Source organism: Canis lupus, chromosome 18 (assembly GCF_048164855.1).
Source record: "Canis lupus baileyi chromosome 18, mCanLup2.hap1, whole genome shotgun sequence".
Taxonomy (NCBI): Eukaryota; Metazoa; Chordata; class Mammalia; order Carnivora; family Canidae; genus Canis; species Canis lupus.
The window spans coordinates 38,875,176-38,899,400 of record NC_132855.1 but is presented as its reverse complement, the minus strand read 5'-3'; the positions used below and the strand labels follow the sequence as shown (position 1 = coordinate 38,899,400).

Below are 24,225 nucleotides of genomic sequence, written 5' to 3'. Positions count from 1 at the left end.
GAAAAACGCTGAAAAACGCTCGGAGTGGGTGGAGCCAACCATGGCAGGCTTCCTGGAGGAGCCCGATTTTGATGAAAGCTTTCGCAGCCTTCATCAGGAAAGAAGGGTAGGAGGAACGGGAGAGGCCACGCGGTGTGGCTGAGGCGCGACACGAGCTGGGCTTGCCGCTGCCGGGGCCAAGGCGGGCCTTAACGGTGCGGCCGCGCGCGCCTCTCCGCCAGGGCCACGCCCCCTCCGGACCAGAACCCGCCCATTTCCCCGTCAGTCACAGCAGCGGGGTTTCCGGAAGGTCCTGATTTGAGAGCGGACCAAACCGGATGAAGGTCGCGCGCCCTCCTCCGCCCGGCTTCCGGTGGGCCGACCCCCGGCTTCGGAGGGCGGCAGGGGGCGCGCCCCGCGTCTGTGCGCCTGCGTGGTGCTGGGCCGTCCGCGCGCGCCGCTATGCCGGCCGGGCACGTCTCGCGGGTCCGGGCCCTGTATCGGCGCATCTTGCTGCTGCACCGGGCTCTGCCCCCAGACCTCAAAACCCTTGGCGACCTGTACGTGAAGGACGAATTTAGGAGACATAAGACCGTGGGTTCTGACGAGGCCCAGCGTTTCCTGCGGGAATGGGAGGCAAGTGAATGCCCCAGACCCTCAGAGGTGTCCCGCGGTGTCCCTGTGGGAGACCCCTGTGCCCGCTGGTTGCCCCGGGCGCCCCGCAGCATCGCACAGCCGCAGCCTGTTGGTGTGAACCTGGGAGCCCTTCCCAGAGTTACGACCCGTGCCTGCGTGTTGCCCCGCCGGTTCCGGGCTGCAGCTGGTGACATCGGGGTGACCTCGGCGGCTCCGGGACGGTCCATCCTCTGGAGCTCCTGCGCGTGCGAGGCGGGAGGGAAGGGATGGGGATGGGGATGGGAGGTCACAAAGTTGAGGAAGTCCCGTCCACCAGCTTTTTGCCCCCTCGTAGCGAACGCTCATTCACGAATTACTGGTTTTCTCATTACCCAGTTTTCAGACTTGAGGGTTGTTTCCATAACTGCCGCTTTTTTACATTTCCGTGCTCTTTTTTTTTTTTTTTAACATTTTATTGATTGATTGATTGATTGAGAGAGAGGGGGGCAGAGGGAGAAGCAGGCTCCATGCAGGGAGCCCGACGTGGGACTCGATCCCGAGTCTCCAGGGTCTGGTTGGAAGGCGGCGCTAAACCGCTGAGCCCCCCGGGCTGCCCTCTTTCTTGGTCTTAATAATGTTCTCAGTTGACTGAGATATCAGATACAACGGCAAGCGGTGGAAGGGAAAAATGCTCAGACTTAAGTCAGATGAAAGTTGATTTTTCCCGGGTCTCAAGTTCCGGTACTTGGTTACATTGCCCTGTCTCCTTGCACATTTACAACTCAGACACAGGCATTAGATTTTAGCCCTTTGACGACCCCCTCTCCCTTTTTTTTTTTTTTTTTTGAGTGACGGTGGGGAAAAGGTATTTAGAGTATTTCGTGGGATTGGAGGCCTAGCAGAATTGCTCTTCGCTATGATTTGCAAATATCAAGAAATTAATGGAATTGGAAATTAGAGGGACATCTCAGGTGTTTGAAAGCATGAAGCAGTGTCGGTAAAAGAACAGAGGTAAGCGATGCTTGGAAAGCCTAAAAAGTTGGTTTAGACCAATGTCTTTTTTTCTTTTTAATTATATAGGTTATGGTTAGGGTGAACACAGGCCTTTTTCACTGAATCTCAGAATTCTTGATTGTAGCTTGCAAGAGTGTTGTTTAGGACAGTCGTGAAATTTAGAACTTTATTTCATTTTTTAAATTTTATTTATTTATGATAGTCACAGAGAGAGAGAGAGAGAGAGAGAGGCAGAGACACAGGAGGAGGGAGAAGCAGGCTCCATGCACCGGGAGCCCAACGTGGGATTCGATCCCGGGTCTCCAGGATCGCGCCCTGGGCCAAAGGCAGGCGCCAAACCGCTGCGCCACCCAGGGATCCCAATTTAGAACTTTAAAACCATGACTTAGCGGTAATCAGCTTGCATGGAGCTAGGGAAGTTGAATTTTACATGCAAATTGCTTTCTTTTAATATGGTAACTTGGTCTTAGAGCTGAAAGAATTGGGTTCATATTCAGAGTCTGGAATTTATTAAATGTCACATCACTTAATTTATCTTAGTTTTATCTGTGAAATAATAATATTAGTTAGCTGCCATTTAATAGCACTTTGTGAATAGCTAATAGCAGTGAATCTGTAAGAAGTTAGGGCATTTAAGTGACATCTTTTAAGCCAGGTCGGTTTGTGGCAGGACAGGAAGGAAGTCTAGCTCTGTTTGAGAAGAAATAGGGCACTTTGAGAGTTCCTAAAGTCTAAGAACTTGGAAGCTTTTTAGCACAAGAGTAGAAACAGAATCAATTGGAGAGAGAGATGCAACGAAAAAAAACAAACAACCGGGTTGTTGATTGACCTACACAGCTTGGTATCTGGAATTCAGCTTTTTTTTTCTTTTTTTAAATTAATTTAAAACTTGCAGAAGAGTTACTCAGACAGGAACTGAGTCCCTCCTCCCATACATCCTACATGCAGTTCTGCATATGTTAATAACATTGTACATAACCATGGTGCAGTTATCAAAAATAAGAAATTGACATAAAAAGAAATTAACGTTGCTACAGTGATGTTAACCGAGGCTTTATTGACATTTTGTCAGTGTATCTGCTAATGTTCTTACTCAGCTGCAGGATCCAATCCAGGATCTCATATTGCATTTATTTAGTCATCCTGTCTCCTAATTTTCTCTAGTCTATGATAGTTCTCAATCTTTTCTTATCTTTCATGTGTTTGACACTTTTTTTTGAAAAGTATTGGTAAATTACTTTGTAGATTGTCTGTCAATTTGGGTTTATCTGATTTTTTTTTCCTCCTGATTAGACTGATGTGCATTAGTGAGAGGGATACCAACAAAGGTGGTGAGTTTTTCTAAACCTGTCCTATAAGAAGGCACATGATGTCAACATGACTTACTGATGGTGATGTTAATTGTGATCACTTAGTTAAGGTGATGTCTGCCAAGTTTCTCCACTGTAAAGTTACTGTTTGCCATTGTGAAATTAGTGTATATTTTGGGGAGATATTCTGAAGCTATACAGATACTCTGTTTCTCCTTAAATTTTGCCAACTATTTTGGAACATCATTGATTTTGCTCTTATTCATTGTGTTTTCATGGTGATTTCCTATTTCCTTCATTACTTTTGAATTTATTTATTGGAATGTTTCTGTAGGTAAGCCTTTTCCCTTCTTCCCTATTATCGATCTAACATTTCTACTTATTTTTTAGAATGGAGAAAAGTGTATTCCATGGGGCTAGAGCCCTGGTAATTAATGAGTTAGCAGCTGGGTAAAATTTAGTTTAAACCTAGTAATCTAACTATTTGGATAAAATCATAATTCTCACAGTTGCAAGGCAGCTCAGTCTAAGCCTTGGAGTTGCAAGGTGTGGGTTGGGTTCTGCCAAGAGAGCTAGTTGCTCTTTTCCAAAGATGAAGGGTAGAGAAGATTTTAATAACTTGGAGGGGGAGAACAACTTGGTTAGGGCGGTGATACTGGAAAGTGATATCCTTCGGTCCTCTGGGCCTCCCCTACCCCACGTATTCTTCAAAACATCTAATTAATGATTATGTTATACCTGTTTCTACTAGTTATGGCATGGATTTCTGTTGTTTTGGTTAATGATGATTACATACTTGGCACACATGAATATTACTAGCTTGATGCTTATGTTTTTGTCAAGCTAATTGAGAGTAACACACTTGTGGACTTCCTGTGCTTTGTGGACTTTGGGTTTTGATATTCTCACACACTTCTAAAATTACGTATGAACTTGAATAGATTCTGAATTTGTTTTACTTTAAGGGGCAAACTTAGGTATGGGAACCACTGGGGAAAAGAGAAGGGAAAGATCAAACATCATAGAGGCCCCAGCATTAGGAGGAAAGGTCTCTGTTCCTTTCATTTGTAATCATGGAAAACTGTTGCAAATGATAAAGGGAATTCAGCTGGGGAAGTTTCTGTTCAAGGACCACTTAGGGGAAAGTCAGAAGAAAGTATTTCATTTTAGGGATAAAAATGCATATGCTTGTTTACAGAGTAAATACTGAATTTATATAATATCTTACGGAAGAGAAAAAAAACGTAGGTTCAGAAAGAGATGTTGGCAGTATGTTAGGGAGAATGTTTGATATCTCATTGGTGAAATATTGTAGTCTTAAGTCTTTTAGGAGGCAACTGTTAGAAGTGGAATTGGGGCTGGATATATCAATGGTCTTATGATGTTTTTAAAGTCCTAACTGCTCAGTTTTGAAGAATAGCTGATTTAGGTAGTACTTTCCATTTTTTTTCTCTGCCTGCCCAATTGTGGAGAGAACTTCTTATCACTTATTTTCTGGAAAATTAGAATGTGTTGAAGATTAAATAGCAAGTAAGACATTTGTGATAGAATGTGAGATGAAGGGTAAAAAACAGTTCTCAAGAGCCACTCTGAAGAGACTCTTTGTGTTTAGTTTTTCCTTTTCTGCCCCATTTGTTTATGTCTACTGCTTTCCTGGTTTCTTTTGTTTTTTCTTAAGGAGCTGTTTCTCTCTGTTGGGTGATGTTTATAGTAGAACTTGTTTCTGGAAAAAGTGAAACGGCTTACAAATTCTGTAAATAGTTATTGATCACCTATTGTTGCCAGCGAAGTGCTAGGCATTGTGAGATACAAAAAAGAATGATAATTGTATTTTACTTTCATGGTGTCCGAAATTTAGTAGCATATGTTAGATAATTATAATACAGTATGAAAGTGTGTCTGTTAAATGTGATGGGAGCAGATAGGGAATGGAGAAATTGAGGGCCACATACAATGTCTGAGTTGGGCCTTGAGCAAGTCAAAATTACCATGTTAAGAACAAGACTTTGTAGAAAGAGGGACTAACCTATGCAGAGGAATTGAATTAAGAAACAGTATGACTTTTTTCCAGGATCTGCAATGATGTGTTTAAAATTTAATATCTTAAATGAGAGATTAAGAAGAGAAAGTTACAGAGGTATTCTGCTAAGGATTTTAGGTTTTTATTTGGAATTACTGGAAGATTTTAAGCAGTGGTGAAATGATTCGAGTTATATTCTAGGAAGGTCACTTTAGCAGCAATACAAAGGAATGATTGAAGAATGCTTCAGATTGAAGGTAGGGAGAACTCCTAGGAGGGATGTAGGAATCCCTAATATATATGTGCCTGAACCAAGACAGGTGTTGAGAATGCAAAGTATGGATGTATGTGTTATCCTTTATAAGGTAGACTGAGACTTGACTTGGGGACCCATAGAGGATTGATAAAAGGGGAGGAAATAGAATGGATAACTCTCAGGTTTAAGAACATCATACCAGTAACCAGACTAGGTATATAGAAGGAGCAGGTGGAGAATGAGTGCAGTATGGTACATTCTGGTGGGACAGTCAAGTGGAGATAAAAGGTAAGGCTTAATGTAGAAACCATAGTCTCATAGTCAGAAGAGAGATTGTGGCTGGAAATAAAGAATTGGAATTCCTTAACTATAGTTGGTTCAAAGGTGTGGCTGAAAGTGCCCAGGTTGGGTAAAATGTGGGGGAAGGAAGATAGATCACTAACATTTAGGAATTAAGAGAGTGAAGGTAGAAGTACAATGCTGGAACTGTTCTTTTCTTCTGTATTTGGTTGGTTCTTTCTTTCTTTCTTTTCTTTTTTTTTTTCTTTTTTTTTTTTTTTTTTGTATTTGGTTGTTTCTAGCTACTTCTGAAAAGGAACATTCTTTTGTCCTTCTTGTGTTTAATTCTTTGTATGATGGTCTAGACATAATACGTAACATTTGATTTATTTTGTTTTGCTGTATTTGAGAAGAGGAAGTGCTTCACATTTCATGTAACCATCCATTTATAACTCACATGGGATATCTTTGTCTTATTTACGACTTTGAAGTAGATCATCAGATAAAAAATGTATGATTAACTTGCCTGTCACCTATATTTAAAGTTTCCTTAACTTAGGATAATTAGGCTTGGATGGGTATTTTGCAGTTTTTATAATTGTATGCCTTTCTTACCTAATTTGGGGGCCTCATTTTGTTGCTTTTGAACATTCTGATTTGTAGTTTGTATTTTAGCTTGCATTAGAAAAGGAATGAATTACCTCTCTGTTTAGTAGATGGATCGGATATGTTGAGCAATGTATCCACCAAGTATGAGGGAGTAATTTGTTAACCTCTCATTTGTACTGTTTATGCAGAAAGGTTACTCAATGTAGTGTTTTTGTGATGGTTTATTGGATGGTGTGTATGTTTTCTACATTAAGCTTTACCTTTTAAAATTTTTTTAGCAATATTGTGGTCCTTATCTAATGGTTGAAAAAAGGATAAAGGAGAGGAGATGAAACTATCATTGGAACATAAAACATTTTTTTTTCTATTTCTGAAGCATTTGGCTTTTTAGTGATGCTTTTAAGGTATTTTTATTTAGGAATATTTAACTTTTGATATCATGAGATGTGTTATAACAATGCTTGTGTTATAAATAACAAAAGGTATTTTTAAAATACTAATTTGATCAATATTGTGTATATTGATGTTGTTACTGAAACATAGAGATCTATTTCTTTTATTTAAATGATTTAAAATTTATTTAAACTTACAGACTTTAAATAATGGTGATAGTATAATAATATGCTAATGATTATAGTTTTAAAATAGATCTCTATACTCAGTGCGGGGCTTGAACTCACAACCCTAGGATCAGGAGTCATGTGTTCTACTGACTGAGCCAACCAGGTGCCCCCTAAAAAATAAATAAATAAATAAATAAATAAAAACCAGTTCTGCACATGTATATTTATACATAACACAGTCTTAAAAATTTGAAATAAGTTTTTGCATAGAATTTAAGAAGATAAAAAAAGAATTTAAGAAGATAAAGGATTGTATATGCATAGTTTTACTATTTTTTGAAATATATTTTACAGTTGCTTAATAAAAACAAATGTCTGAAATATTACATAGAGTATTAGAATTGAAAGGCAGCTTCAAATTGCTATAGTAAATGCTTTTTTCAGTTAATGTACTTAAAAAATCAATATCTGCTTAAAAAATTAGTGTGGGAGGGCTTATAGTAAAGAGTAATATTTCTGTTCCATATTCTATGTTTCAAATATCTTGTGAATTTTGGTTATCTGTCCCTATTTATAAGTAAAGCAGTAAGAAACAGAACTTTGCCTAAGATAGGCTTGTTGATTGGAAAATTACTCTTAGGCATAGAGTTTCCATTATTGCCCTTAGATTTGCTTCTCATTCCTGATTTCCTTATCTATCTGGTGTTTGTGTTCAGTTGGTTCTGGCACTTGGGCTTTATCTTCAGCTATATTCTCTCTTTTTTTGTTCTAAGCTGTCGCTCCCTGTATGTGCACTTTCTATGAGTTCACTCTTCTACCTGCTTTCTGTCTTGAGAAATTCACTGAAATCTCTTGACTGCCAATGGCTCCATCCTTGTTCTTTTAATCATTATAGATTACTCCTTTTAAAAATTCTTTACTATCAGTTTAAAGGCATTTTGAGAGCGGAGGATATAAAAAATATGCTCCTATGATTTTACCAGCCTGTCGTCTTAAGCTGGAACCCCAGTTCTGTCATGTTAAAGAGAAAGTAACAGATTTATAGCAGTAAAATGATTTGTTTAGTATCACACAGCTAGCTACATAGGACAAAAATCTTGTGTTCTTACCTCATGAAATTAATTGTTTCAAAAACATATTAAAATTTTGCAGTATAAAATGGTTATCAATATTTTTCTTTTGAATTTTGCTTGTTTGCTTGCTACAATTTATTTGTATATTTGCTTCTCCATTTTTTGTATTTTTCCTAAGGGAAAGAGAAGCTTCTTACTCATGTTTTTATTCTCTGTACCTCTAGCATAATAAACCAATGTTTAGTTATTATTTAAATAATGACCTTTTTTTAAGTTTATTAGCCCAAGATGCTATTGCCAGACATTTTTTTCTCAAGAATTTTCATCAGCAATAAAATGAGAATGGAAGTTGATGTTACGTAACTGTTAAACTTTTGTTATAGTCTGGCACATAAGTTTTCTGGGTAATTTTTGAAAGATTTATTTAGGCCTCAGTGGTCTCAGTAGAAAAAGTAATGTTTTATCCTTGAATATAGGGATGAACCGATAAGTTCTCTTTTACTTCTAAGATACGGTTATATTAGATGAGTTAAAACTATGTCAAATGGCTTAACTTATTTTAAACTTTCCGTTGCTAATCCTGATTTTTCTCTTTAATCTTTTCTGTTAGTTTTAGGGTAATATGTTTTAATAGTAATAGAATGGGTAAAAAAAATACATTTTATTTGTTTCTGTAATACAGTTACAATTAACATAAAATTAATAACTCCTGATTTTTTAAAAAGTTAAAAAGGCAAATGGAATATATTTTGAATTAATGTGATATATAATTAATAGAATGAATATAAAAAGCTTATTAGCTTGGATAGGGAAAACACAGCTTTAATAAAAGAATGGGCAAAAGGGACTCTATCTAGTAAGAGACCATTCTACGATTTATTTACAAGGATGTTAATTGTACTGCATGTATATGGTAATAATGACAAATCTAACAGTGTAGATATCCAGTGATGGCAAGAATGAAATAATCAGGAATCAAGAATGAAATGATAGGTAGCCATATGATGAGTGTGTTAGTATGAATCTAGAAATAGTGTTTCAGAAGAATTAATGACTGGGAAAACTGTTCATGTTATAATTAAATGTAAATAGTGTTTATCTTTGGGTTAGATATGATAAAGCGTGATTGTAATTTTCTTCCTTGAATCACCTATTTTCCAGATTCTCTGCAAAGATCAGGGCTACCTTAGTAATTATAAGAAAAGCCAATAAATGTTATTTAAAAAAATGCAGTTGGATATACTCAATTATTTTTGTTACCAGTCTCATGTTATAAAGCACTGAGGTGAACACATTAAAAGAGTCAAATACCAGCACCTTATAAATATATTTCCTAATTTTGGCCTCTAAAATTTTGTAGGTTAAACTTAAACTTCTTCATATTTAATGAATAATGTCAGCTATATATTTTATGATTTATTTCTAAGTTCTGTAAATGAAATGAAAATCTAAACATGTATTCAGCATTGTAAATGGCCACTGAAGTAAGAAATAGAAGATATCCAGATTGGAAAGAAAGAAATCAAACTGTCTTTATTCACAGACAATATGATTATCTATGCAGAAAATCTGATGGAATCTACAAAAAAATTTGGAATTAGTTTATCAAAGTTGCATGATACATGATCAGCATACAAAAATTAACTATTTTTATATACTAGCAATGCAAATTTGGAAATTAAAATTTAAAAATATTGCTTACCATCAAAAATATTAAATACTCAGGGATGATGCAAAGGATGTACAAACCTATAAACTGAAAACTATGAAGCATTGCTGAAAAAAAGATATATGTATACTCAAAATTAAACTTTATCTAGTTATTCTTTTACCTAACCACTAGAAGACCTATTTTAGAATTTTTGGTGCTATAATCCAAGATCAGAAAAGAATCATCAGGGCCATTTGTATAAGTTGTTTTAAACAACATGAAGAATCTTCTCTTGCTTAATTTCCTAGAGATGTACTTAAATATTCATCGATTCTCCACTAAGTTAATTTGATCAAAATTAAATTGCTACTTAATAACTTAAAAATCTATAGTATTTTTCGCATTTTTTAGGTATTGTAGGAGTTGTATCAGCCTGACAGATGGGACTGGGAGGGAGATTGGTTAACTATTGGTTTGTCTTCTGGTAGGTCAGAGAAAATGGAAGACAGGTAAACAGGTTGACTTGGTGGCTTGGAAGCCAGTAGGTTTAGGAAAAAGATTCCTGATAGGTATGTGCCACCCAACATTGTGATTATAATTCCTAGTAATTGATCTTGTAGGTCTGGAATTGAACTTTATATACCACTATACCAATATACCCAGAGATGATCAGATGTTGGCATCAGACTACACTAACTAAATTTATAAATAATGAAGTATAGGCCAGAATATTCATTTCTATGAGGAGGAGAGTGGGAACTGGTGAAGGGGGCTCTTCTCTTCCAGGAGTCAGAATATTTATATCTAGATCCTGGGAACTCTTTTTCAGATGTGTCTCAATTCAGAATTTTTTTTTTTTTTAATTTTTAGAAAGGTAATAAGGAGTATGACTGAATTTTAAGAAACACCCCAGTGGAATCTGGGGTGGTACCCTGTAATCAAATAACATTAATATTTCCATAGTAAATTTGACTTTTAATATTAAGTGGAGTAAATAAACGATTCATATCCATTTAGATCAGAATTTCTTGCCAAATAAGTTCTGAAAAAGCTTTTGTTTGTTGAAACTTTCTTGACTTCAGAACTGTAGGTAAGGGATTGTGGACCTCTGTTAAGCTTTCTCGGAAATGGAATTAGTGTTTAGAAGGTTGCTTAGTAAACATGGAATTAAAATAATGGGAAGTGGGGGGCACCTGGGTGGCTCAGTGGTTGAACATCTGCCGTTGGCTTAGGTTGTGATTCCAGGGTTCTGGGATTGAGTCAGGCATCAGACTCCCCACAGGGAGGCTGCTTCTCCCTCTACCTATGTCTCTGCTTCTCTCTCTGTGTCTCTCATGAATAAATAAATAAAATCTTAAATAATAATGGAAAGTGAGAGATTTTTCATCAGGCCTCACTGTATCTACAGTAGAAAACATCATGGGTTCTACTGTTTCACTGCCCTTTTTCTCCTGGGCAGTGCTGAACACGTATTAGTAAGTTTGCCGACTCTTAACAGTTTATTACTTTCATTGTAAACATTTTCTGTTAAACCATTATTGCTATTAACATGTTAATAGATTAAGCTACCAAATTATCATCTGGGCCTGAGAGAATTCAGATACTTCCCATGGTGTGTTGATTTAATTAGCTTGATTCCTAAGGGAGGATCATATTTCTCTTATTTACAAGTTTTTGCTCTTCTCCTAAGTCACTAGAACTTGGAAGCATTTCCAAAATAAACTGCATTTTGACTTCTATGCTCTCACTCAAATATTTATGTTTTATTTGAATAGATTTTATTTTTTATTTTATTTTTTGAAGATTTTATTTCTTTATGAGAGACACAGAGAGAGGCAGAGACATAGGCAGAGAGAGAAGCAGGTTTCATGCAGGGATGCCGGACTTTAGGATCACGCCCTGGGCTAAAGGCAGGCACTCAACGGCTGAGCCACTAGGCATCTCTTTTTCTTTCTTTCTTTCTTCTTCTTCTTCTTCTTCTTCTTTTTTTTTTTTAAAGATTTTATTTATTTATTCATGATAGAGAGAGGGAGAGAGAGGCAGAGCAGAGACACAGGAGGAGGAAGAAGCAGGCTTCATGCTGGGAGCCTGATGTGGGACCCAGGATCGTGCTCTGGGCCAAAGGCAGGCGCTAAACCACTGAGCCACCCAGGGATCCCCTATGAATAGATTTTAAATGCCTATACCCACATGGTGTATTTTTCTTTAAAAAAAAATACCATCATTATAAACAAATGAAAAATTGCAGAATGTTGCTAATTTTATGTAAGTAGCAAAGGTTTCTGGACTTTGGTGCAGTGACTCTTTGTTTAAGGTGAAGAGGTCTACAGTTTGTTTAAAAACTATTCCATTGAATAAAAGAATACATACATTTCTTATAAAAAAAACTTTCCCCCTTCCAAACTAAAGTGTCAGTAGATGGCATGGCAAATGCACATGTACGTATAACAGCATCAGCATGTAGCGTTAAGGGGTCTAGCTTCACGGCACACATTCTAAACCATGACTCTTCCAAAAGGCATCTTGTTCACTGCCTCACACTTCCCAGCATGGGCCTCGATAGTTTGTGTGTTACTTATTCATTTTATAAGCAATGGATATATACAATTAATAACTTGGGATTTCTAGCCAATAACCCTATAACCCTAGTTAGCACCACTTATAAAAAATGTCATGAGCATCTTTAGATGCCTTTCCAAGACCAAGAGCAAGGTGCACAGAGTGAGAAAACTAATTTAAAAATACTTGGAAATATGTATAACTTTCTTATAGTGTCTGAGTGCCCTGAAACCCTTCACTACTTCATTCATGGTAAATCACTTAATATTTCTAGGATGTTTTTAGAAACTGCAGTATGATTATATTCTAGTTTTGTGATTAAATCTAATGAGGGCAGAGACACCTCAAAGACGTTTATAACCATGTTTTCTGTACTCTGAAATTCATGTGGAGATAGATATTCAGTTTTTGCTATCCTCCTCTCTTCCCCAAACACTTTCCTCTCCTCCTCTCACCTTCTTCACCTTCTTCCTCGTCCTTTTTTTTTCTTTTTTTAGACAACAAGCTATCTCCTTTGTACCATCAAATTTTCCCACACTAGCTAAATTCTTTTTCTATTTATTTTTTAGCTTCACTGTCTTATTGTGAAGCTGCTTTTTTGGCTATCAGATTACTCCACATCTGTTTGGTCTTCAGTGGACATGCTGGGGTTTTTGGATTTGATATTAGGGTGGAACTCTGAGTAGAACAGGAAGAATTTAGCCAGTGATGACCATTTGGGGGCATTAGGATCTTTCCCTCTTCCCTTAGTTGGTCCAAAAAATCTCTATACTTGAATCATTAAATTTGGATTTCCTTTTCCCAGAGATTATCTTCTACATCTCCGAGCACTTGGAACACTGCAAAGGAGAAACAAAATAAAAACTGCAATGCCGATTGGGATATCTGATCTTTTCTTCTTCTGTACTTCTGGCTTATATAAAGAAGGCAAAACAGACTCTTTGCTCTTTGGTTTCTTGGGTCACCTTTAGCCATATTGACTATGGTTTGCTAGTCTCTGCATGTAATTTTAAAGAAGAATTTGGTAGTTTATTACTAGGATAGTTAGAAAAGTATATATTTAAGAACTATTTAAAATATACATTTCTTTTTTTTTTAAAAAATACATTTCTATGCCATTTTCAGCTATTGTATTTAATCTGTTAGTTTCACCTTCTAGATTTGTCAAGCTTTTGGGAAAAACATTGTAATAATAGAAGTTTCTGAAGCTTGATACTTTATAACTACTTTTGTATTTTGTACTATATTTTTGAAAAGTTGTTTATAAATTGATTTCTTTTGAAATTTAACTATATTTTAAGTATACTGGCAAACTTACTATTAAAGGGATTTCTTTTGTGAATCCTTTGTGAAGTGAATAATCAGCCCGTAATTTGTTTCTTTGTGTAAACCTGCATTTGCATACATCAGATTTGTTTTAAATAGGGTATGTCTACAAATGTCGATGTCGTGTGTCTAAAAAGAATAAAATTTAATTTCTGTTTGATGTGAAGAACAAATTTAGATTTGGCACTTTTGATGAGAGAGACATACCAGATCATTTTAGTTCTATTCTTTTCAACTGAATGCTATCAAAATGTGCTCCACACCCTAAATTAAGGAGGTAGCAAGTGTTCATATATTAAGATTGAACTATAGTATAATTTTAAGCTATATTTTCTTAAATAGTAGCAGGGTTAGTTTGAAGTTATCCGAAGTTTGAAAAGTTATTTAGTAGTTTTTTTTCTTCCCTAAAAGCAAACTGGATCCCAAATCCTAATGATTTGTTTTTCTTTTTGTTTTATCTTTGTAATTATAGAAGTGTATGTTGCTTTTAATTATAATATGTTTATTAACTTTCTACTTAGTGTAGTTTGATTCCCAGCAGTTTATTGCTCTACTCAATACTTGGAAGACTAATGATAATTCATCCTCCTTTTATGGATACTGAGATGCTTTTAACCGGAATTAACCATAAACAACTATTTAGCCTGTAATATGGCATAAATATGGTATATTTAAAATGAAAACATAAAATGTAATTGCTGTTGTGCTATTACAGTTAGAACTGCACTGAGGTTGAATAGACTTTTCTGCAGGGCTACCTAGGAGCCTAACTACTAGTATATTGTTTCTCTGGGAAAGTATATACAAATCAAAGCTGAGAGCATTGGAGACTTGGCCCCGTCTTTCAAATCCTCTTCACTGCCTACTGGATAGTCCAGCAAAGGAGAATCCTGTCATGATTGCACATGGGTACTGTTGGATCCCTTGGAAAGTAAAGCCTTTCCTTGATAAATGAGGAGAGGGAGTCAGTGGGTTAGGGAACCTTTGGAAAGGTCATAGGATTTAGGAGAAACCCCTTCTTCTTCTTCTTCCTCCCCCTCCTCCTCCTCCTCCTCCCCCTTCTTCCTCCTCCTCCCCCTCCTCCTCCTTCTCCTCCTCCTCCTCCTTCTTCTTTTTTTTTTTTAAAGATTTTATTTATTTACTCATGAGAGACAGAGAGAGGCAGAGACACAGGCAGAGGGAGAAGGAGGCTCCGTGCAGGGAGCCCATGCGGGACCCGGGACTCCAGGATCACACCCTGGGCCAAAGGCAGGCACTAAACCGCTGAGCCACCCAGGGATCCCAGAAACACCTCTTCTAATGTAAATGGGGCTAGCCATTTGTTTTTCCTTGGTCTTTACAAATTGAGAGTGTTGACGGATAATCTAGAGGACATTATTAAGGTCAGAAACTGGAAAGAAAGCAAAGAATCAGAAGAGAGGTTTCATCATATTCAAGGTGGGACATGGAGAAATTGTTCCAAATGTGGGATGAATTTTGTGATGATGTTGGTCACATTATGCCAGGGAGGAGAGACAGAAGCAGCCCACCACCTAAGTTGATTTCATTCAGTGTTCATTCATTCATTCAGTGCCTGTTATTTTTCAGTCAATTCAGAGGCTAATACATGGTCAGTATCCTTAAGTTTATTAAGTCCACTACAAGTCTGTATAAGATAATATGAGACTCGGTGTACCTTAAAGAATAGTGGTTGAGAATGTTGGTCTTTTGGCAGTAAACAATGGGTAGTAGGAGTCCAGTGGGAGGAAAACTTCTCTTTAACCAATTGAATTTATGATTAGGCAGTTTTCTACTCGTGTATCTGCCTTGTCACTTGACTTCCTTCATATTGATCCATTCTGCCAGGTTTTGAAGATCTTTTTATCTTTGAGATTCTTTCAAAAATATAGTTATCTCTATGAGAGATTCCATTAGTAACACTTTAATGATTATTGACATTGGCTAACATCCAGTCCCTTACCCTGTGACCTTGGATAATTTGATTAACCATGCCAAGCCTGTTTCTTCATCAGTAAAATGGGAATACCTGCAGTAGTTACCTCTAAGGTTAAGGAGGCCATAAGGTAATATATTCATAACAGTTGCTTGGTACCATAGTACTCAATAAATGCTAGCTATTTTACCTCTAGTGAAGAGTAAGAAGGAGATTAAAGGAAGGAGGCGGGCAGCCCGGGTGGTTCAGCGGTTTAGCACCGCCTTTGGCCCAGGGCCTGATCCTGGATACCTGGGATTGAGTCCCATGTTGGACTTCCTGCATGGAGCCTGCTTCTCCCTCTGCCTGTGTCTCTGCCTCTCTCTCTCTCTCTCTCTCTATGTCTCTCATGAATAAATAAATAAAATCTTCAAAAAAGAAAAAAAAAGAAGGAGGCAAGATTTCCAGGGAAGAGTTTTGCGGGTGCTGAAAACAAATTTTGTGATTTCATTATTTCTAATTCTTCTCTCTCTCTCTCTCTCTTTTTTAAAGATTTTATTTATTTATTCATAAAAGACAGAGATTGAGAGAGAGAGAGAGGCAGAGAGAAAAGCAGGCTCCATGCAGGGAGCCTGATGTGGGAGCTGATCCCGGGACCCTAGGATCATGCCCTAGGCCGACTAAACCACTGAGCCACCCAGGGATTCCCCTCTTCCTTTTCTCTTATCTTTATCCTTTTACCATATCAGAGCCCTGACTTACTGTCCCCATTCTCATTATCGCTAGGTGTTTGTAGTAATTTCATAAATAATCTTGCCTTTAGTCTCTTTTAATTGCCAGTTTATAAAAAAAAAACTTTGACATTATTGCCTCTATCGAAAATCATCACTATTTTCCCACTGACCACTCTTTAACCTACAGCTTAAAACCATACAAAATCTGACTCGAATATATTTTTCCTACTTTCTATCTCAATATTCTCTGCCATGTATCCTATGTTCTGGTTCTGTTTGACTGAGTGGTGTTCTCTGAATGTGGCCATAAGTTGTTTTGGCTTTTACTATTCATGTGGCCTAACTAGTTTCCTTTTTCTGTATGGCCAAAGCCTAAATTTTCATTCATAGCAGCTCCAGTACTTGCCTATCAACTCTTTCTTAATTAATTCTTCTAATAAAAAGCCAACGTCTATCTTCTAATTTCCTAAAACAGTATTTTTTGGGTCTTTTTTTTTTTTTTTTTTTGGTACTTCATGCTTTCAGCATTATATAGTTATTTGTGTACATCATTTTGGCACTAGTAGATGGTATGTTCCTTGAGGACGAAAATTATGTTTTACCTATCTTTGTATACTTTAAAGCTCCTGGACAGTATTTTGCTTATAATAAATGCTTGGTAAATCTTATTTTCCCCCCAAAGAAAGAAAAAAAAAAAAACGTGTGATTATATTTAAGATGAAGACCAAACATGTTAATGCCCATGGTTAGTTTAAAAAGTTAACCAAGGGATCCCTGGGTGGCTCAGAGGTTTAGCGCCTGCCTTAGGCCCAGGGTGTGATCCTGGAGTCCCGGGATCGAGTCTCACATCAGGCTCCCTGCATGGAGCCTGCTTCTCCCTCTGGCTGTATCTCTGCTTCTCTCTCTCTCTCTCTGTATCTCTCATGAATAAATAAATAAAATCTTTAAAAGAAAAAAAGTTAACAATCATTTGAATGTGTGAACTGTAGTCTTTATAAAGATTAATAGTTTAAACAAAGGCTTTTACTGTGATATGAGAAGTTTTAAATTTATTTCATAAGTATATAAGAATTCAGTGGTTTTTTTTTTAATTTTATTAATTTATTCATGAGACACACACACACACACACACACACACACACACAGAGGCAGAGACACAGGCAGAGGGAGAAGCAGGCTCCATGCAGGGAGCCCGACGTGGGACTCTATCCCCGGTTTCCAGGATCACGCCCTGGGCTGCAGGCGGCGCTAAACCACTGCACCACCAGGGCTGCCCAGAATTCAGTGTTATATTTCATAAGGTACTAGGCTTATTCCAAGTACTCTATGTTTTTATCTAGATATATTCATAAGTCATTAGGCATATGAATGTATGAATAGCTGGTTCAGTTTTTTATTTTTATTTTTTGCTATAGCTGTTTTTTTTTTTCTATAGCTGTTGATAAACTTTTGGTCTTTATAAAATTTATATTTGACATCTGTGGTTCCTAATTAGGATAAGTTAAAATAACTTTATATTTCTGTTTCCTTTTCCATTGAAGATACTCTTTTAAGTGCCTAAATGGAGAAGAGATAAGGAATGCATATTTAAGGAATTTAAGATCATAAACTGGGAGAGACCTAGGAAAGCCATAACTGCTGAGTCTTGGAAACTGAGAAGTTGAAAGTCATGCAGTTTCCTTAAGCTGCAATGAACAAACACCATCTTCTTTCAGAAGAGAGGAGCTAAGCGTTCCTGTGCACAATTATTGTCATCAAATTCTTCTAAGAATATATATCTAGCTTATAACTGGATTCTAATATTGGGAAACAATATAAGAGGTTTCTCAAGGTACTGCCATTTTTTTGTATAAGTGTAATTTCAAAAATTTCCACATGATGGCAGAAGATCCTTATAGCTGGAAAGATTATTGACTGAAAAATTCAGAAAAGTTGGTTTCAATTTTATCTGAAATAGTATTTATCTATTCATATTACAGCTAGTAACTTTCATGTTTGTATGTCGGCTACAGATTTGTTGCCATTTTAAGTGTTTTCACTAATTTTAAAGTGGCATTTTTTTCTATTGTATACAGTTTTAATCTATTTTTGAAGGTTTCATGGGTTTCCCTTGAATAATGTTTAAAATAATTGTTTTGGTAAATGTCTTTTTTTTTTATTATTAGCTTAGGGGAAATTTAGTATGGTTGTTTACTGTTTATAAATGTATGAAACCTGATATGTGGACTTGTATTTGACTTTATTTTAGAAATTAAGGAGTTGATGCAATATACATTCTTTTATGTTAATTTGCTTAGAGTTTTGAATGGCTGTTTCATGCTTCCTGCTCTTTACTGTTTTCTCTGTCATTGTCATATCTTCTCTGAAATCACCCTTGTCTTAATTTAAGGAATTCATTCATTCTGTAAATATATATTAATTGTTTACTACATTTCATATACCACTGTAGACAGATGATAATTCATAGTGGTAAAAAAATTTCACCAGATATACTCTTGTTTTCCGGAGTTCACTATCTTGCAAGGTAGATAGCTACCCAGATACATTGTTGTGTTTGAGTTAATGTTTGTGATTCTTACTAAAGCAGTATACTTTTAATAAAATTTTAAATACCATGTTTTGTGTAAGTACAGCAGGTTAACTGTAAAATTATGAGTTATTCAAATGATGACCTGAGAAAGATCAAAATAAGGTGTGGAAATTTTGTGGAGACTTAAATAGGCCAATTATTTTCTTTGTTTTGAACACTAGATTATCTAGTTTAAAAAAAGGGGAATAACATGACATTTTTTTTTTTTTTACCTGTAGCTAGTAACATTCTGGCCTTTTTCAAGTTGCAAGTGTTTTATCTTATATATTATCTGTATAATTTGTCAAAACTGGGACACTTGGGAATAAAGCACTAAAAATTAACAACATACGTAAAATGTATATTTATTGACTTAAAAATTTGGCTTATATTGATAGACCTATAAAATAGCTCTTATTGAAAACTTTCCAAAAATAAGTTTTCAGAATATAAAAATTACATAAGTCTGTTTACTTTAGCACAAACCCCCTCCACAGTGATTATATGAACAATACAGAAAGAACATAAATAGGATGTTTATGTCAGGACATATTAATATTAGTCCTTTCTTTATAGCTGTATCTGTGATACTGTATCACTTTTTTCCTGAAGAATATAGTTTTAGCAATATGGTTTTATTTAAAGTTTTCCCTTAAAATTGCTTGCTTCAAGCCTTTTACAGTTATATTTTATGATAACGTTAACATATTTCACTTGTTGACTTAATTGAGAAAACCACCTTTCTGTGGGTGTTGAGATATCAAAGGAACTGAAGGTAAATTCTGCTCAATGGAGGATATTTTCAAATCAACATCTTTTAGCTTTTATTTTATTTTTATTTTTTTTTAAATTTTTATTTATTTATGATAGTGAGAGAGAGAGAGAGAGGCAGAGACACAGGCAGAGGGAGAAGCAAGCTCCATGCACCTGGAGCCTGACGTGGGATTCGATCCCGGGTCTCCAGGATCGCGCCCTGGGCCAAAGGCAGGCGCCAAACAGCTGCGCCACCCAGGGATCCCTTGGCTTTTAAATGTATCAGTATTTAAGCCCAAATATTTTAACAGGTACTAGTTTTTAGTTTCCTTTTTTTTTTTTTTTAATTTTTATTTATTTATGATAGTCACAGAGAGAGAGAGAGAGGCAGAGACACAGGCAGAGGGAGAAGCAGGCTCCGTGCACCGGGAGCCTGACGTGGGATTCGATCCCGGGTCTCCAGGATCGCACCCTGGCCCAAAGGCAGGCGCTAAACCGCTGCACCACCCAGGAATCCCTAGTTTTTAGTTTCCATTTAGGGTAGTTTTCTTTGACAAATACATGAGACAGAGCTTCTCAGATAAGTTGTCTTTATGATAATTTGAATGTTTTACCAAATTGAGATGCTCTAAAATCCTAGGACTTTTCAATTTTTATCCATTTTAGTATGAATATAAATACATCCAATTGTAAATAGCTCCTTTAAAAGATTGCTGCTAGAAATTGAGATAGATATGTAACGATAGAATTTCAGAATTAAATCTTGTATACATTTTGTGCTCTTAACATTTAATTTGTTTCTCATTTTAGTAACAGTAAATTTCAGTCTTCCTGCTTACAAGTTTTGTTTTTTTAAAAAGCCATTTGTTGAAAGTTTTAAAAGCATAAGCTTTTTGCTTGTCTCCTATGTTAAGAATTCCAACGGATTTGAAAAAAAATGCAACCAAAATTTAAAGACTCGTTTGCAAAAGAAGTTCAGTATTGTTATAGAACACTTGGGTTGATTTACAAATTAGTTTTTTTTAAAGCTCCAGTAGTTTTTAAATCTATAGATAGGCAGCGCAGAGAGGAAGTTCATAGAACCATGCTGAAGTGTTTGATTTAATGTTAGCCTTGTCACAAAATTTTTGGATTAGTCTTACTGTGTAAACTACGGATTTTTAAAAATGTCAATTTTGACAACAGATTCTATTTTGATTAGAATATCACAGTTTGGGCATACTTATAAATTGTATATGCACTACAATTAATGCCAAGTACATTGCTTCTCTAAGGAGGGTCTCTAAATTTAATAAAACTGTTTCTTTGGCACTCCACCAAAATATATATTCATATTATCACTTAAATAATGTAAAAATAATGTTGAACTTTTCTTTTTTTGCAGAATTTACAGTAGCGCTGACAATGTCACATATTTCATCTTTAAGAGAGTTAATTGTGTTCTACTCTAGACTAGAAAGTTACAAGTTTAGAAGCTCTGTGTCTGAGTGCACTTGCTTATCACTCAGGCCTTGCGTGCTGTCTTCAAGAAGAACATATTGGTTACGCCAATCAGGAAAGGGTTACGTAAGACACATGGGTTATTTATAGTCATCCTCTAGGATGACCACTTATTAATTTGAGAGCTTGTCTTTTTTTCATCTTTTACTCTACTAGACTAGACCGGCCAAAGTTGGAAGTACAAAATGAAGGTATGCCAGTACCAGTCCAGCTATCTTAATGCAATTGTTAATAATTTGGTCCTGGATTTTTTCACTTTTTACCAATTTTAAACTGGATGAAATGTGAAAACTGGTAATAAACCAGGATGATCCTCTATCAGTCAGAATGTGTGGTGGTTATATTTTTATCCCTTTAATGTTTATTTGGTAGACAAATGGTATACTATAGTTTTAGGAATAAAATATTGAATTTAGTCAAGAGTTTTTAGTTTTTGACCCTGGCCACTGATTTGCCCTATCACCTTTGTCATGTTTCATAGTTTAGTTCTTTGATTTCTCCATCTTCCAAATAAAAAGAATATTTGCTTTAGATCTGTTTTGCTAGAAAGTATTATGTGAACAGATAAGACCTGGCAAGACATTTGGATCTTAAGAAATCTAAACCTAAAAGAATTAATGGCCACATAAGGTGAAATTTTAGGGCTGCCAACAATAGCACTCCTAAGAAATAGCAATTGAAAGTGTTCCACTAACCTTAAGGTCTTAAATCCAGACCTTGCTGCTGGGGGCATAGCTATAACTCATTGGATGACAGAGAAGTTGCTGTGGTGCTTTGCTGGCACCTGCTAGCCATCTGCCATTTCGATCTTGCCAGAAATGAGCACCCAAGCTGTGTACACAGAGATGTCTCACTACACAGGGGAGCTGTTGGCTACTGATTGTTTGGCCACTGGGTATTACATGAGCTAAGTGTTCTGGAGGAACGCTCCTGGAGGAAGCCTGAGGAGGCAAAGCCCTTTAGTCCTACGGTGTCTTTCCTGTGCTCTTTACTGACAAAGCTGAACACTGTGCCAGCTGGCAAAAGAAAAATATTTAAAGGGCTTAGGCCCATTTCACAGAGCAGTCTTTGGGTGAATTTGGATCTATAAATTTAATGATCGACACAAAACCTAACAGCTTCCTCATTTTACTCTGCTCTGGTAAATTACAGTTGCCATTCATCATGAAGTTTGTAATAGCTTCTTCCAGGTTTTTTTTTTTTTTATTATTTTTTTATTTTTTTATGTTTTGGTCCTAGTTCTAGCTTTTGAATCTACTCAGTTTTGCATCAATATATCTTTCCTTTAAATTTAAAGTTGTCCATATTGTATTTTTAAGCTGCAACAAATTTAATTATGTATAATTTTAAAAACAGGTATTTTGACTTAATTACCAATTAATAGGTATCACTGTAGGTCATGCTGTCTTGCGTATTCTAATATGCCTGACACTGATGCCTAGAAGAACCTCACTTGAGCTGTGTCAGTCTGTGGAGACTAACTAGATTGATTGTGTGCTGTGTGTAGTGCTCTAAGTAACGCTTGCACTTGCCTCCCTTAGTACAGCATGACAGCAGTATCATACACAATGCAGTTGTTAAAACAAGAAAGTTGTGTTTCCTATGAAAATATTTTATGCAGTGCAAGTCTATTTGAAGATTTTATTTATTTATTTATGAGAGTCACAGACAGAGAGGCAGAGACATAGGTAGAGAGAGAAGCAGACTCCATGCAAGGAGCCCGACATGGGACTTGATCCTAGGACTCCACGATCACTCCCTGGGCCAAAGGCAGATGCTCAACTGCTGAGCCACCCAGGTGTCCCAATGTGCAAGTCTATTTCAGAGGAACTGCCAAACTATATTCCAGAGTGACCAACTATATCATTTTACGCACCTACCTGTAATATATAATTGACCAGTTTCTCTACATCCTTGCCAGCACTTACTGTCACTACTTTTTTTATCTAGTCATTTTGATAGCTCTGTATTGATATCTCATTGTGTTTTAATTTGCATTTTCTTAATGACTGATGATGGTGAACATCTTTGCATATGCTTATTTGCCATCTGTATGTTGTCTTTGAAACGTCTGTTCATGCCTTTTGCCCATTTTCTAATTAGATTTTTTTCTATTGAGTTTTGAGAATTCTTTAATAGGTATTCTAGATTTTAGGCTTTTGTCAGATATGTGGCTTACACAAATTTCTTTTTTTTTTTTTTTTTTTTTTTTTTAATATATTTTTAATTTTTATTTATTTATGATAGTCACAGAGAGAGAGAGAGAGAGAGAGAGAGAGAGGGGCAGAGAGAGAAGCAGGCTCCATGCACCGGGAGCCCGATGTGGGATTCGATCCCGGGTCTCCAGGATCGCGCCCTGGGCCAAAGGCAGGCGCCAAACCGCTGCGCCACCCAGGGATCCCCACAAATTTCTTCTCGACTGTAATTTGGTATTCATTCTCTTCACAGTTTTTTTCAGAACAAAGGTTTTAAATTTTGAAGTCCAATTTATCATTTTTTCCTTTTATGGATCATATTTTTGGTGTCAAGTCAAAGAACTCCCTTAAAGATTTGCTCTTATGTTTTTTTTCTTCTTTCCTGGAAGTTTTATATTTTTAACATTTAAATCAGTGTTCCACTTTGATTTAACGTATGCATACAGCATAAGGTTTAGCTCAAGGTTCATTTTTTTTAGCCTATGGATGTCTAATTGCTTCAGCACCATTTGTTAAAAAGACTATTTCTCTCCCATTGAATTGCTTTTGCACCTTGTTGAGAATAATCAATTAGGCATGTGAATGTGTTTCTCAGTTCTTCAATTTGTTCCATCGATCTGTGTGGCTGGTCCCTCCACCAAACTGTCTTGTTTGCTGTAACTATACAGTAAGTCCTAACATCAAGTAGAGTGATTCTTCACACTTTATTCTTCTTTTCCAAAATTGTTTTAAGACCTTTTTTTTTTTCCATATACATTTGAGGATAAGGTTGTCTGTGTCTACGAAAATCATTTCTGGGATTTGGGTAGGAATTGTGTTAAACTTGGGAGAGAATTGATATCTTGACTATGCTGAGCTGCTTCAGTCTTTATTTTTTAAATATTTATTTATTTATTTATGATAGACATAGAGAGAGAGAGAGGCAGAGACGCAGGAGGAGGGAGAAGCAGGCTCCATGCCAGGAGCCCGACGCGGGACTCGATCCTGGGACTCCAGGACTGTGCCCTGGGCCAAAGGCAGGCGCTAAACCACTGAGCCACCCAGGGATCCTCTGCTTCAGTCTTTAAATGAAATAAAATTATTCTATTCATTTTACTTTTTCCCTAGATTGATTCAGGTTCTCAGTAATTGTATTTCACGTGTTCAGTAGACACGTTGCTAGTGGCTGTGCTCTTGGATAGCATAGCTCTAGACTCCTGTACATGCTGGTCCCTTTTTCTGGAACATCTTCCTCCTATTTAGCTTGACCAACTTCTTGTCCTTTGAGAGTCAGTCTATATGGCACCTAGTTCCAGGCATCTTCTGTGC

General features: G+C 36.6%; 1 protein-coding gene across 1 annotated transcript in view; it reads left to right on the top strand.

The window, feature by feature from the left end:
* Positions 1-352: 352 nt before the first annotated feature.
* Positions 353-24,225, top strand: part of SDHAF3 (succinate dehydrogenase complex assembly factor 3) — a 68,342-nt gene continuing 44,469 nt past the window's right edge. Inside the window, exon 1 of the mRNA XM_072784068.1 lies at positions 353-615. Within this exon, the coding sequence (XP_072640169.1) occupies positions 442-615 (174 nt within the window). The 5' untranslated portion in view covers positions 353-441. The remainder of the gene's footprint in view (positions 616-24,225) is intronic.